This window comes from Mesocricetus auratus, unplaced genomic scaffold (assembly GCF_017639785.1).
Source record: "Mesocricetus auratus isolate SY011 unplaced genomic scaffold, BCM_Maur_2.0 Super-Scaffold_100009, whole genome shotgun sequence".
Classification (NCBI taxonomy): Eukaryota; Metazoa; Chordata; class Mammalia; order Rodentia; family Cricetidae; genus Mesocricetus; species Mesocricetus auratus.
The window spans coordinates 15,982,432-15,996,304 of NW_024429193.1; the positions used below are offsets into that span (position 1 = coordinate 15,982,432).

A 13,873-nucleotide genomic window follows, 5' to 3' on the forward strand; every position below is an offset into this window, starting at 1 on the left:
TAGAAGCACTCTTAGTTACATATCCATCTCCCCATTCCCTCACCTGTCCATCCTCCCATGCTTCCCACCGACCCCCCAACCTACCCCCTACCCACTCCCCAGAGATAGTGAGGCCCTCCACAGGGAATCATCATTTGGGGGAGGGCACAGGCCCTCCTTCCCGTATCTGAGCTGCAATAGTATCCCTCCATAGGGAATGGCCTTCCAAAGTCCATTTGCGGTCTAGGGATAAACACTGACTCCACTGTTAGAGGTTCCATAGACTGCCCTGGCCTCCTAGCTGGCACCCACATTCAGAGGGCTTGGTTCAGTCCGATGCTGGATCCCCAGTTTTATGACTAGGGTCTGTGTGCTCTCATTAGGTCAGGTCAACTGTTTCTGTGGGTTTCTCCAGCACCATCTTGGCTCTTTTGCTCATCTCTCCTCCCTCTTTGCAACTGGATTCTGGGAGTATGGCTCAGTGTTTAGCTGTGGGTGCCTGTTTCTTTGATCAGCTACTGGGTGAAGGTTCTAGGAATGGCAACTAAGATAGTCATCAATCTCATTATAGGGGAAGGTCATCAAAGGCAGCCTCTCCACCACTGTCTAGATTCTTAATTGGGGTCATTCCTGTAGGGATCCCCTAACATTTCCCCTGTGCCAGATCGCTCTCCAAACCTGTACTGGCTCCCTCTATCAAGGCATCTCCTTCCTTGCCCTCATCTCTTTCTCCCCTGTCTCAGACCTCTCCTGTTCTCCTCCTGCCTCCCCTTCTCCCTCTCACTCCTTCCCACTTCCCCCCTCTCCCCTGCTCAGGGGTTCTTGTCCCCATCCCCTTCTACAGGGAACCATGCATTCTTCTCTTGGGGTCCTCCTTGTTTCCTAGCTCCTCTGGTGGTGTGGACTGCAGGCTGGTACTCCTTTGCTCTATGTCTAAAATCCATATGAGAGAGTACATACCATGTTTGTCTTTTTGTGACTGGGTTACCTCACTCAGGATGGTTTCTTCTAGTTTCATCCATTTGCCTGTGTTTTTTTTTTTCTGCTGAGTAGTACTCCATTGTGTAAATGTACCACATTTTCTCTGTCCATTCTTCAGTAGAGGGACATCTAGGTTGTTTCCAGGTTCTATTACAAACAACGCAGCTATGAACATAGTTGAACATATGTCCTTATTGTATGAATGTGCATTATGCCCAGGAAAGGAATTGCTAGATCTTGAGGAAGGCTCATTCCCATTTTCCTGAGAAACCGCCATACTGATTTTCAAAGTGGTCATACAAGTTTGCACTTCCACCAGCAATGGAGGAGTGTTCCTCTTTCTCCAAATCCTCTCCAGCATAGACTGTCATTTGTGTTTTTGATTTTAGCCATTCTGGCTGGTGTAAGATGATATCTCAGAGTTGTTTTGAGTTGCATTTCCCTGTTGGCTAAGGATTTGAGCACTTTCTTACGTGTTTTTCTGCCGGGCGTTGGTGGCGCATGCCTTTAATCCCAGCACTCGGGAGGCAGAGGCAGGCAGATCTCTGTGAGTTCGAGGCCAGCCTGGTCTACAGAGCGAGTTCCAGGACAGCCTCCAAAACAATACAGAGAAACCCTGTCTCGAAAAACCAAAAAAAAAAAAAAGTGTTTTTCTGCCATTTTAGACTCCCCTATTGAGAATTCTCTATTTAGTTCTGCATCCTACTTTCTAATTGGATTGTTTGGTGTTTTGGTGGCTAGCTTCTCGAGTTCATTGTATATTTTGGAAATCACCCTTCTGTCAGATGTAACTGTTTTTAAGCTTGTGTGTGTGTGTGAATATGTGTTTGTGTGTGTGAATGTGTGTGCTCACAGAGGCCAGTGACAGCATTAGAGTTCCTGGAGGGAGGTACAGGATTATGAGCTGTCTGATGTGTGTTCTTGGAACTGAGCACAGGCCCAGGGGAAAAGCAGCAGGTGATCTTAACTGCAGAGCTGCCATCCCTGCAGCTTCCCAGTAAAGTCCTGAGTCCTTCAAAATAATCGCATCCAAGGGTGGGGCATGATGCCAGTGTTTTACCAAGGGAACAGCATTTCTCAGGGAAGAAGTTTAGAAAATGGGAGTTTTCCTGAGACTTTTACCTCTTCACGCACCTGTTGTTGAACAGAATGTATGAAAACACGTCAAAGTATAATTACAGTGAATTAACCTAGGAATCTATGCTGAAAGGAAGCTATTATTTGAAACTGTAGCTCTGAGGTTCCAGCGAAAGTGACATATTTATTGAGTAATAGACAGCTGAGAGTTTACAAAAACAAAGCTTCCAATCAATTATGTAATATTTCTTTCACAAGTACCGGAATGTACGTGTAAGGAAAGAAGCTTTTGTATACTATGGTGAAGTTAATATTGATTAGAAAATCCAGTTATCACTGCAATTTCCTTTTGATAGATCCCAAGATGGCTGTTTGTCAGTAGGGGAACTTGTGATTAATTGGCAAGATGGAGTAATTAGCTGTAAACTCAGAATACACCTTGAAACTCCCAAGTCTCAGAACTGTGGTTGAGGTTTCTGTTTTGTGTTGTGTACCTTGGGGTTTATCCCCTTGGGAACCACCCTGTTTTACTTGGGGACAATTTTTCATTTAAAATGTTTGAAAATCGCATGGTTGCATAGTTGCTTTCACTGTTAAGATGGGGAAAATTCCTGAGTTTAACAAGATTCTGTGTAACTTGTCCCCCTTTCCTGCATCCTCCCAAGCCTGACCCTCTTTTCCCTGGGGTCAGATGGCACCTACTGAGTGAGAGGCTGCTCTCTCTTTGCTTCTGATCAACGAATCTTCAGGGAGGTTGACCTGTAAGCTCTGTCATTTATATCAGATAGCCATACATTCATCCACAGAAGACAGAAAGCATTACAATTGGTTAAACAAATAAAGGTTTATTTGTGCATGATGAAGTCTCTTGGTAGGTGCAGAGGCTTCCCTTGCCTCCAAGGGTTGACCCCAACTTCCTTCCATCTTTCTGCACTTTGTACTCCGTAGTGTGCAGACGCACACCTTCCAGGAATGCAAGATGGCGGCTCCATCTCTATGTCTTATCACTAAATTCCAAGTAGGAGAAGATAGAGATACAGAGGACAAAAAGTGTTCTTTTTTTCTCACCAGTTATTACCTTCTGAGACACTTAGGATTAATTGTACAAAAAGCTGGTACCCTGGCGTTTTAGCTTAAACAATAGAAATAATCTAAAGAAAAGTTGGACACTGTTTTCTAACAACCAAACTGGAGTTTCACTTTATTTCCTCTGGAATACAAGAAGTCTTCATGAGATCCTTATTATCGTGGATTGTCTGTGTGTTTAGCCAGTGACAGAATGACATCAAATAATGAGTTATCCAATAGGAGGTCTGTAGGTGACTTGACCTGTGGCTCACCTGTTCATATCAGTCATGGTTCTCCAGAGAAAGGGACAATCCTGTGTGTAGACATCTAGAAAAATGCTTATTTTAAAGCTTTCGTTCACGTGATTAGCGGGGGCTGGCAGGTACACAATCTTGCTGCTGTGTTTATGTGTTGCCTTTTTGTTCTATTCAAAGCTTCGATACATCACAGGGCACTTGTTCATATTGTAGAGGTCGCCTGTTTGATTCAAAACCCACTATTTTCAGGGCTAGAGGTGTTGCTGAATGGTGGAGTGTACACATACAGGCGATAGGAGCAACAACAACGCACCCAGTTCAAGAATAAAACAAAAGCCATCCATTTGAATGGTAATCCCATCTAAAATCATTCTGAGAAAAACAACCTAGAGAATGTTTGCTCACATAAGAGCAGAGCACAGGTGATGAGAGGAACCGTGAACAAATTCAATCCTGGCTTCAAAGGGCAGACCCGAGGCCAGGTGAAAAATTTCCCAAGTTTTCAGCAAGGCTGACAGGCAAATGTTTCCTGAGAAGTTAGCATGCAACAGCTGTCTCCAGGGGTTCTAAACCTTACTATTTTTTTTTTTTTTGGGTCTGGGACTCCAGCAAAGGGCCTTGCATGTGTTAGGTGATCACTGTATCACTGAGCTACATTCCCAACTATGAGCTTTCCTTTGGAGAGCTGGGCCCAATTTTTAACCAACAACCTTCCTTGCTCCATTACTGTCCCTAACCTGTGTGGCCGGGACAGGTTTAGGGATGATGTTTGTTACTATATAAATGAAGAGAGGACAAATGCCAGCTCAGGGCCCCATCACAAGCAGCTTCTGGTATGAACACAGCTCAAGGGGGACCTTGGAATAGTCCCAGGGCAGGTGAGGGACAAATGCACCATCAGGCAGAACTTATATGGGAAGGAAGTTTACTGGGGAAGGAAAGGGAGTTCAGGGAGAGCGAGAAGACAGAGACACAGAGAGAGAAGAGACAGAGAGACAGATCTGCCCATCTCTTCAGAGAAATGGCAGAAAGAGTGGGAGTAGGCAGAGCCCATTTCTTAAAGGGACCTCATGTTTCTGCCTAGAGCCAAGGTACAGCTTGCTATGTGCAGGGGTGACACACTTAGCCCGGTTCCCAATGGGTGGGGCCAGGCTTGCATTCTCCTGGACGATAAGTTTCTGTCTCTTTGGTTTTCCCACAAGCAAAGACTCTGCTGTGACTCAGTTGTGCTGGTGGTGGACTGTGATGTGGGGAGAGAGTAGATATTTTTGTTCATCACAGAGAATGTTAGCAACCGCTGATGTTGGGACAAGTAGAGGAGACTCACTGGGAGACTCAGAATGAGATCTATCAAAGGCTAAGGGTGTGAACTTTTACCTGCTGGTACTTGCCTGCTTGTGCTCGGCAGCCCTGGTGAATGCAGAGAACTTTAGCCCCAGGGTGGAGTTCTTATTTTGGGCCAGCTAGGCAAGTTCAAACAACATGGCAATAAGTCAAACTGGACAATGAGAGCTAGGGTTGGTGAGGTAATGAGTATAGCTGTGAGGCCTAATAGGAGTCACACTGAAGGGTCTGTGAACTACAGCAAACTGCAGTCTATGTAAAAGTCACCCCAGGGGGGTCAGCTCCTGAAATTATTAACTCTCAAGGAAAGGTCCTGAGTCTGTTTTAAAGAGGCTCTGAGCTGATGCTGACAAAAGAGGCTATGGACCATTGTCTGAGAAACATTGGGTTTGTAATTGTAGTATATTTAAAGAGGGACAGAGAGAGGGAAGCAGAGGGGAGAGGAGGAGGGGGAGAAGGGGAGAGGAAGAAGGGCAACACAGCCATGGAAACACGAGCAGGAGGAGAGGGGGTATTCAGGACGCCATGAGCTAGAGGACAGGTGGTTACAGCGAGATGATGAATTTACCTGTCACAGGTGCAACACTTTCCAGGCATGGCCAAGGGAGTGGGCGGCTCAGTTGGAGCAGAGGTCACCATCAGCAGAGGCAACAAGGTCAAGGGATGAAAAACCTAGCTGCCCTTATGGACCTTGACGCCACCTCCAAGGCATGGCAGCACTTGGGACAGAGAAGCGAAGTTCAGTGCCCTTGGGAGAGAGCTATAGGCACCCTTGGTTCCTGGCGCTACGGAAAAGTGAAACTGGCCAGCGTTACGTGAGTGTCTGTAGCTTACCATGCTCTCTTCAGACTGAGCCAGTAATCCTCCTAGACAAGCTTCACATGAAGCGTGTGCTGTTTCTGTTTGTTCCTTTCATTTTATTGAGAGCCTCACATAGCCCAGGATGACCTTCAGCTTCCACTTCCCAAGTGCTGGTATTGCAGGCACATGCCACCACACCTAGCGCAGCAAATGTCCGTGTGATATCTGTTTCCATGCGTGAGGAAACGCGACACAGAGAAACTGCCCCTCACGAAATTGCAGTGGAAGGTGTTTTAATACGTCCCAATCGAATAAAGCCAGAGTGTACTGGACCTTATGAGGAATGGGGTGAGTTTTAGACAGTGGAAATGGTTCAGATGCCCTCCTTTCAGGACCCATGAGGTGGCAGCACTCAGTATTAAGCCCTTACAAGAGGCTGGGAAAGGCACGCTTGTTCACATCAGACTTCGGGCTGTGCCATCCCTTGATAATCTCTTCAGCAGCATCCAGCGTGCTGTCTTTCTGGAGATTAATAAGATAGTTGTATCGTTATATACCAATATAGCAATGCTTAAACACAGAAGATACAGCCACGTGGTAATGATGGTGGCCCACGCCTCTAATCCTAGCGCTTAGGGGAGAGAGGCAAGGAATCTCTTGAGTTTGAGGACAGCCTGGGTTACACAGAGAAACCCTGTCTCAAAAAACAAAACAAAACAAAAACCATAGAAGACATAAGAAACTATCTAGTTTTATGTGCAGAAACAACTTCAAAGTAAAAACACAAATGTAAAAACTAAAGTGTGAGGTGTGGGAAGATGGCTCAGTGGATAAGGGTGTGTACTGCTTTTGCAGAGGATTCCTGTGGGGTGGCTGGCTCACAAAACAGCCTAAAACTTCAGCTCCAGGAGCTGGGATGACCTCTTTTGCCCTACATGAAAACACACACACACACACACACACACACACACACACACACACACACACACACACACACGCACACGCACACAAGTATTTTAAAAAGAAAAAAACAAAAAAAACTGAAAGCAGCTATTAAATTAATTATAATTAGAGAAAGAGGCCAATGAGTTCAGAGGCAACTCTATTGGAAAATAACAGGCGACTTCCCTCACTTTCCCCTGTCAATCCCTCCATTCTCCAAGTCAGTCTCTCCCGGTTGTTAGGTTTAGTTCTAATAGCTGCCATTAAAACCCAACCATGTGCTCAGGCTTCTATTTCCTTATCTGTGAACATTGTATCATTCACTGTGGTTTGCCTTCAGTAAGGAAAATAGTTCATTCTAATCAATACTCTGAGGAAAACTGCTGTGATTATTGAAAACTATTCCTCTTAGCTTTTGAATAGGCAATACATGTTTTGCTTACATTTTCTTTTTTAGGTAAGAGTGCTCTGTCTGCATGTATGCCTGAATGCCAGAAGAGGGCATCAAATCCTGTTATGGATGGTGTGAGTCATCATGTGGTTGCTGGGAATTGAACTTATGACCCGTGGAAGAGCAGCCAGTGCTTTTAATTGATGACCCATCTCTCCAGCCCAGCAATGCATGTTCATGCTATAAAGTAAATGGAAGAGCTAACAGTGGAAATCTAGTCTGATGTTTTTCGCTCCTCCCTCCCTCCCTCCCTCCCTCCCTCCCTCCCTCCCTCCCTCCCTCCCTCCCTCCCTCCCTCCCTCCCTCCCTCTCTTCCTCCTAAAATGGTTAGGCAGGAAAGCCAGCTTCTGGGGCTGAGAGAAGAGGGTACCACATTTGGAGGCTGAGAGCCCAAGCAGCCTAGAGTAGCATGGTGCAGCCAGGGCAGCCACTGTGCATGTCAAAGGTGCTGACATCAGCAGAGGTAGTTCTGACCTGACCCGGGGGTCCAAGTTGGTGAAGCATCTGTGTGGTAGGGAAGCCCATACAGGGTACTGACTCTGAGTAGAACAGGGGAGGCACCTGCCATGAGGTGTGAGAGCCTGAAAAGTGAGATCAGAGACTGCCTAGGGTGGGGCATAGAGACTTCGAGGAAGGCTCCTCTGAGGGAAAATGGTAGAACAGGGTCTGGGATCAAAGTGTGTTGGTAGGGTCATCCAATGAAGGGTGTGTGTGTGTGTGTGTATGTGTCTTCTCTGTGTGTGTCTGTGTGTGTGTGCACGTGTGCGTGCACGTGCATGAGTGTGTGTGCAAACACACTCGGAAAAACGTGCCTGTGTGACTGGCCAGAGATCAATCACATACAGAGGCATTAAGTAATTAAATGATGGGAATCAGGTAATTAAATGATAGAAACACAGAAATGGAAAAATTATAATTAGCCCTATGATAGTTTTCAATAAATTCGGATACAAATACAGATGTGAGTATGTATGCAATCACTTCTGTCTACCCAAGGATTCTGCTTCTCAACCAACTGATGACAGAAATATGTGAGAGAAAAATTTACAGCTGCACTAAGCATACACATATTTCTTTTTCTTGTTATGATTCACAAGCAATACACTAACATCTATTTGCATGGCATTACATTGTATTAGATTATAAATAACCTAGAGATGATTTAAAGTATACATACAGAAGGATGTGCATACATTATAGACAAATAGTATGCCATTTATATAAGTCACTTGAATATCCTGGAGTTTGATAAACAGATTTGTGGGAGTATGAAACTAATCACCCTTTGTTACAGAGGTATGACTGACATATACAAATGTGCATGTGTATTTATATATTCTCCACCTCTGCCTGCTGGGAGGGCCTAGGAACAGCAACACACAACAGCAGTGAACACTCTCACTATCTAAGTCTTGACTTAAAGGAAAAACTCTGCTGTAGGGATGGAGAGCCGGCACAGGAATTGAGAGCGCTTGTTGCTCACAATGAGTACCTGGCACCGTTCGTTTTTGCAGTGAATACTCTGGAGGTTGCTCTGCTTATATGTCTTTCCTTTTTACTAGGATGCCCTTTGAAGGTGCGTATCTCATGCCTTTGTGATTATGAATGGTTTTTTGACTGAATGCCCATGGTAAGCTCTTCCTGCCAGTTCACGTACTGCTGCTGATCTGAGGAGTGACTGTGTTGTTGTGTGACCTGAAGATAGGTGTGTAGACTTTAAAAGACTTATTTATTTTTATTTCATGTGCACTGGTGTTTTGCCTGCATGTATGTCTGTATGAAGGTATCATACATCCTCTGGAACTGGAGTTAGAGTTATGAACTGCCATATAGGTGCTGGGAGTTAAACCTGGGTCCTCAAGAAGGGCAGCCAGTGCTGTTAAGGGCTGAGACATCTCTCCGGCCCCATGGATTTGCAGATGTCTAGCAAGGAGGAAGTAGGCCATCTAGAAGACAACAGAAATTCTCTCTTGTTCGTCAGTAAGTTTAACCCAACTCCAATGTAGAGACAGAGAGGTCAGCCAACTGGGAATTAATTACATGGCCTAACTGGAGACCTTTCCTCCACATTACCTCAACCCAACTTTTGCCAACACTTGACGGATAAATGAGGAAATCCACAGCCCAAGCAGAGTATCCTTTCACCGAGCCTCACAGTGTTTAAATAACAAGACTGTGCCCTGTTTCTCCCACTGTCAGAACATCTGCACTCCTAATGCTCTTGGTACCTGCTCTCCATAGGCTTCATCTATTATTTGAGACACAGATCCTTTCTAGGCACTGTGTCCTACCATTACTTTTAGGACACTTGGCAACCCTTCCCTACTTGCTGGCTCATTTGTGAAATCATTGTATAACTCTCCTGAGTTATTTCCAAGAAGAGAAAAGGGTAGGGCTGTGTTTACTGCTTTAAAACAAAAGTTTGTTTTTGTTTGCTTTGTTTTTCAAGACAGAGCTTCTCTGTATAGCCCTGATTGTCCTGGGATTCAAACTCACTATGCAGATCAGGCAGGTGGATCTGTGCGAGTTCCAGACCAGCCAAGGCTACACAAAGAAATCCTGCCTTGAATAACAAAAACAGAACAAAACAAAAAAGTATTTATGTTATGTTAGATAGACTATGTATTAGGGAGTTGAGTCAGTATCGAGGCTGCCTCAAAGAGTGTTTTGAGTAGACATAATATGCACGTAGTGTGTGTGTGTGTGTGTGTGTGTGTGTGTGTGTGTGTATGGTATTTGCATGTGTGTGGGTGAAAGTTTCACGTCCTACCTGCAGAGACCTGAAACTACAATGCTGTTGTGTTTATATATTGAAGCAGGGTCTCTCCCTGGTCATCAACTCTGGGCTAGTGTAGCCGTGAACTTAGCCTGGGGATTACAGGCCCCTGACTGTGTCTTGCTTCTGTGTGGGTCCTGGGGATCTGAACCCTGGCCCTCATGCTTACCCAGCAAGTGCTTTCTCTGCTGAGTCACCTCATAGCCCAATAATAAAATCTTAAAAATAGTAGATCTTCTAGGACAGTCTAACGATGACGCTCTCAGCTAGCCATAGAGACATCTTTCATTTTCATTTCTAAAAATTCATTCTTCTCCTTTTTTTTTTAAAGCCACGTGTATGTGAATGTGTCTGTGTGAGTACATGCCACACATGTAAGGAAACCAGTGCGCACATATCCATCCACATAGGTCAGAGGAGGATGTGGGATTAGGAAACCAGTGCGCACATATCCATCCACATAGGTCAGAGGAGGATGTGGGATTAGGAAACTAGTGCGCACATATCCATCCACATAGGTCAGAGGAGGATGTGGGATTATATTGGTTCCCCCCAAAAAGGCCGACTTAAGGATGGTGGCTCCCAACACTTGGAAAAGTGAGGTCAGAGGACTGTCATGGGTCTGGGGGCAGAGTGAGACCCCGTCTCAAGAAACCACAAATAAACAAAAACCAGTAAACAGAAGCTGAATACCGATTTACAGTTAACCTCATGGCACCAAGTCAAATTTGACAAATGTCACTTCACATACATCATTTTTAGAAACAGGAAAGAGGTGCTTTATAGACTGGAATAAAAGGTACATTTGTGAGAACACAGAAACTTACTTTAATGAAGCAGAACCGCACCAACTTCTCAAACTGTGGTTTAGACTCCGAGTCACAGAATGCGGAAACAGGGATGGCTGACAGTTTCTGAAAAATGAGGAAGATGACGCAGTAGGAAAGCCACACACGTTCTAAATGTTACTTAACCACAGACAGTAAAAATAGATACCGTTGATGGTCATAGTTCTTAAAAAGAAAATCACTTTTAAAATCTCTCAAAGAGTTCTAAGTGGACTGTTAGGATGAAAGCTAGAATTAGGGCAGTATGCTCGCTCACATGGTTTACCTGTCGCTGGGGAAACTGAGGCAGGCAGATCTCTAAGAGTTTAAGGCTAGCCTCGTCTACACGTCAAAATGCAGGCATGCCAAGGCTACCTGGTGAGACTCTGTCTCAAAAAAAACTAAGCTAAACTAAACTAAAAATTTTAAATAAAGGGGAAGAAACAAAGCTAGGATTCAGGATCATTCAAAGCACATCCACCTATAAAACAGCATGGCAAAGTCAGTAAACATTACCTTATTTTTCGTCATCCACTTCACAAACTTATAGTCATAAGGCTCATCACTCTTCATGTCAGAGAGGTCAGCATCTACAACCACAGGGAAAGGTGGGCGGAGTCACTTAAGCCTGTCAGGATCCAGATTTTCTCGTGACTCACACAGGTTTAACCTAGAACATTCTAGAGGCTACTGATACACTACACTGGAGTTTTACATGATACGATGGGTATGACTGACATACTAGGCAGCACTCACACACAGTGGACCATGCATGTCCATGTAGCTGCCAGCACAGGAAGAGAAGGGTATGGCAAGCAATGGGGACTGCTCCTTCTCCATCAGAAAGATGACCCCATGACACTAGCCTTTGTCAACTCTCAGTGAGGATTTGACAGCACCAATGTTATACGGCTCTCTTGAGAATGTGATAGTTAGACTTCTGAATACAAGACCTGCCATTCCATATATTTTAATAACTATTAAATGGTCAGTCATTGCTCTTCATTGTAAAGTGTAATGGCAATTATGGTGTACATTTATAATTTTTGAGATAGCATTTCCCATTGTAGTCCAGGATGGACTGGAACTATGGCCGTGAACACACAGCAGTTGCCCTGCCTTAGCTTCTTAAGGGCTGGGATTATTGATGTGTCCACCATGCCTGGTTATTTTTCTTTTAAATGATTTAATTTGATTTTTAATTGTGTGTATGCACATGGGTTTGTGCATGCATATGGTATCCAAGAAAGCAAGAAGAGGGCATGTGGTCCCTGGAGCCGGAATTACAGGCTGGTATGGGCTGCCTTACTTGGGTTCTGGGAACTGAACTCTGTTCCTCTGCAAGAGCAATATGTGCTTTTACCTACAGAGTCATCTCTCCATTCCAAACCCCCTGGCTACCTTTAATCTTATGCTATCATCAGATGAGACTTTAGCTTTTTATCTTTAGAAAAGGGGGAGAACTAAATCCTAGTACAGGAAACAATTCACACAGTAAATTAAATTTTGTCATGTGAGGAGAGGTTGAGATGTTAATATTTCCCCCATAAGTATCGTGTCATAAAGAAGGGATAGCCTCCCACTTCCACGACATCAGAAAGGGTTTTCCATCCAAATCCTGCTGGCTCCTACATAACCACACTGTATCTAGAACTAAGACACAAGTCTGATGTGAGCACCGGATGGGCTGGCTCTGGCGATATGGAAAGGCTGCTTAGTACAACACCATGGTAACTCCTTCCTAACAGTCTATTGTCCAGGGAAAACTGGATCCAGTGGAGAACCCCAGTGTCATTTCCCAGGTGTCCTCCACCTGTCTTCCCAATAAATAAATCTGGGTGAAAAATCCTGTAGATTTGAAATTGAAAGAATGGCTGGTGGGAAGACATTGGATGCAGATCAGATGAATCACAAAGGCGTCTCAGTCTAAAGAAGTTTCCTGTGGGAGGGAAGGCTCTTCACCAAACAAGGGTATGTTCTGCAAAGGCTCACAGTAAAATCTGTGATGGCCTTTCTCTCCTGCAGCCCAAGGTGGGGCAGGCTTCACCTGCTATCCAAGATGGGGCCATACCTTGGGACTAGTTTCTGGAAAGGAAAGTCTAGCATCTCAGTTTTCTGAAACCTGTGATAATGAAAAAAAATTACTAATGTCTAATGCTTGTGTATTACAAAATGATTCCCATGTGGATACAGAGATAAGGGAACCCCTCCCACTTCAGGGGTTTCCCCCCACGTTCTCTTAATGAATGTATGTTCATGCTGCCACACACACTAAAAGCTAACATAGAATCATTCCCTCCGGTTTCTAAAAGTTAGCACAGATGAGAAACTTCAGTTTCTCAAGTTCAGTGGCACATACTGTTATTACGGTCTAAAATATTGAAAACCACATTAGGGTTATCATAATCAATCAATGAAGGATACCCAAAGGTTTACTACTAATACTATTTTTAAATATTAAGGAAATATGAGTTCTATGTAAAAGCTGTGGGAACATGACCAAAGGACGGACATGTGGTGAACAGTGCATTGGGAAAGCGTGAGAGCTCCAGGAAACAAAGCAGAAGGCCTTTCACCTCAAGTGCATTGTGTTCCCCGCCTTGTTCTTGGATGTGACTTCGTGCCTCCCGTGACGAACTTTTACATTCAATTTATAAGACACGTTTATTCTTGTTGGATGTCAGAACATAGCCATAGAACCCAATCTGGTGAAAGGATAAGCTGAGTGCTGTGTACCCCGAATCTGGATGTGGTCTTCTACCTTGCTCTCACGTCAGACATAATCTATAGCATGTTCCAGGCAGCTGTGTTTAAGCTGGCCTGTCCCGAGAAGTTCTGGGAAAGGGCTGTTAATATTTAGTATGTTAATATTTAGTTCTGTTAATATTTAGTGTTGCTTCTGGTTTTTATTTACATGTTTTTCTGAACTCAAAACAACCTTCTTTGGATCATTGCTTTCTTTGTTGCATTCACGTACAAAACCACACTGAAACTGAAGTAAGGTTGTCTGTAGTATATAGTTCAACCTATCTCTATCCTCAAATCCCAGGTCTTGTAGATGGATCTGCATAAGTTGGAGAAGGTCAACAAGATCCATGTAGAACATTATTATGCTTCCAACTTGAAGATTTGTTGGTGGCAATTCAGGATTATATCATCAACTACAGACAATAGAGGACTATGCATGTGTCAGAAAAATGCTCAGCCAGTAAAGGCAAGTCTGATGACCTGAATTCAAGCCCCAGAAGCCACATGGTGGAAGGAGAGAAGTGATTCCCAAAGCTGTCCTCTGAGCCCTACACATGAGCCGTGGCTTGCGCCCCACACCCCAGTGTAAGATGAATAACTAATCCCATGCTTTCTGGAAACA

General features: G+C 44.3%; 1 protein-coding gene across 1 annotated transcript in view; it reads right to left on the bottom strand.

Annotated features, from left to right (window-relative positions):
* Positions 1–5,783: 5,783 nt before the first annotated feature.
* Positions 5,784–13,873, bottom strand: part of Kyat3 (kynurenine aminotransferase 3) — a 40,960-nt gene continuing 32,870 nt past the window's right edge. The window contains 3 exon segments of the mRNA XM_040751674.1: positions 5,784–6,029; positions 10,504–10,590; positions 11,020–11,093. Of these exon segments, the coding sequence (XP_040607608.1) occupies positions 5,934–6,029; positions 10,504–10,590; positions 11,020–11,093 (257 nt within the window). The 3' untranslated portion in view covers positions 5,784–5,933.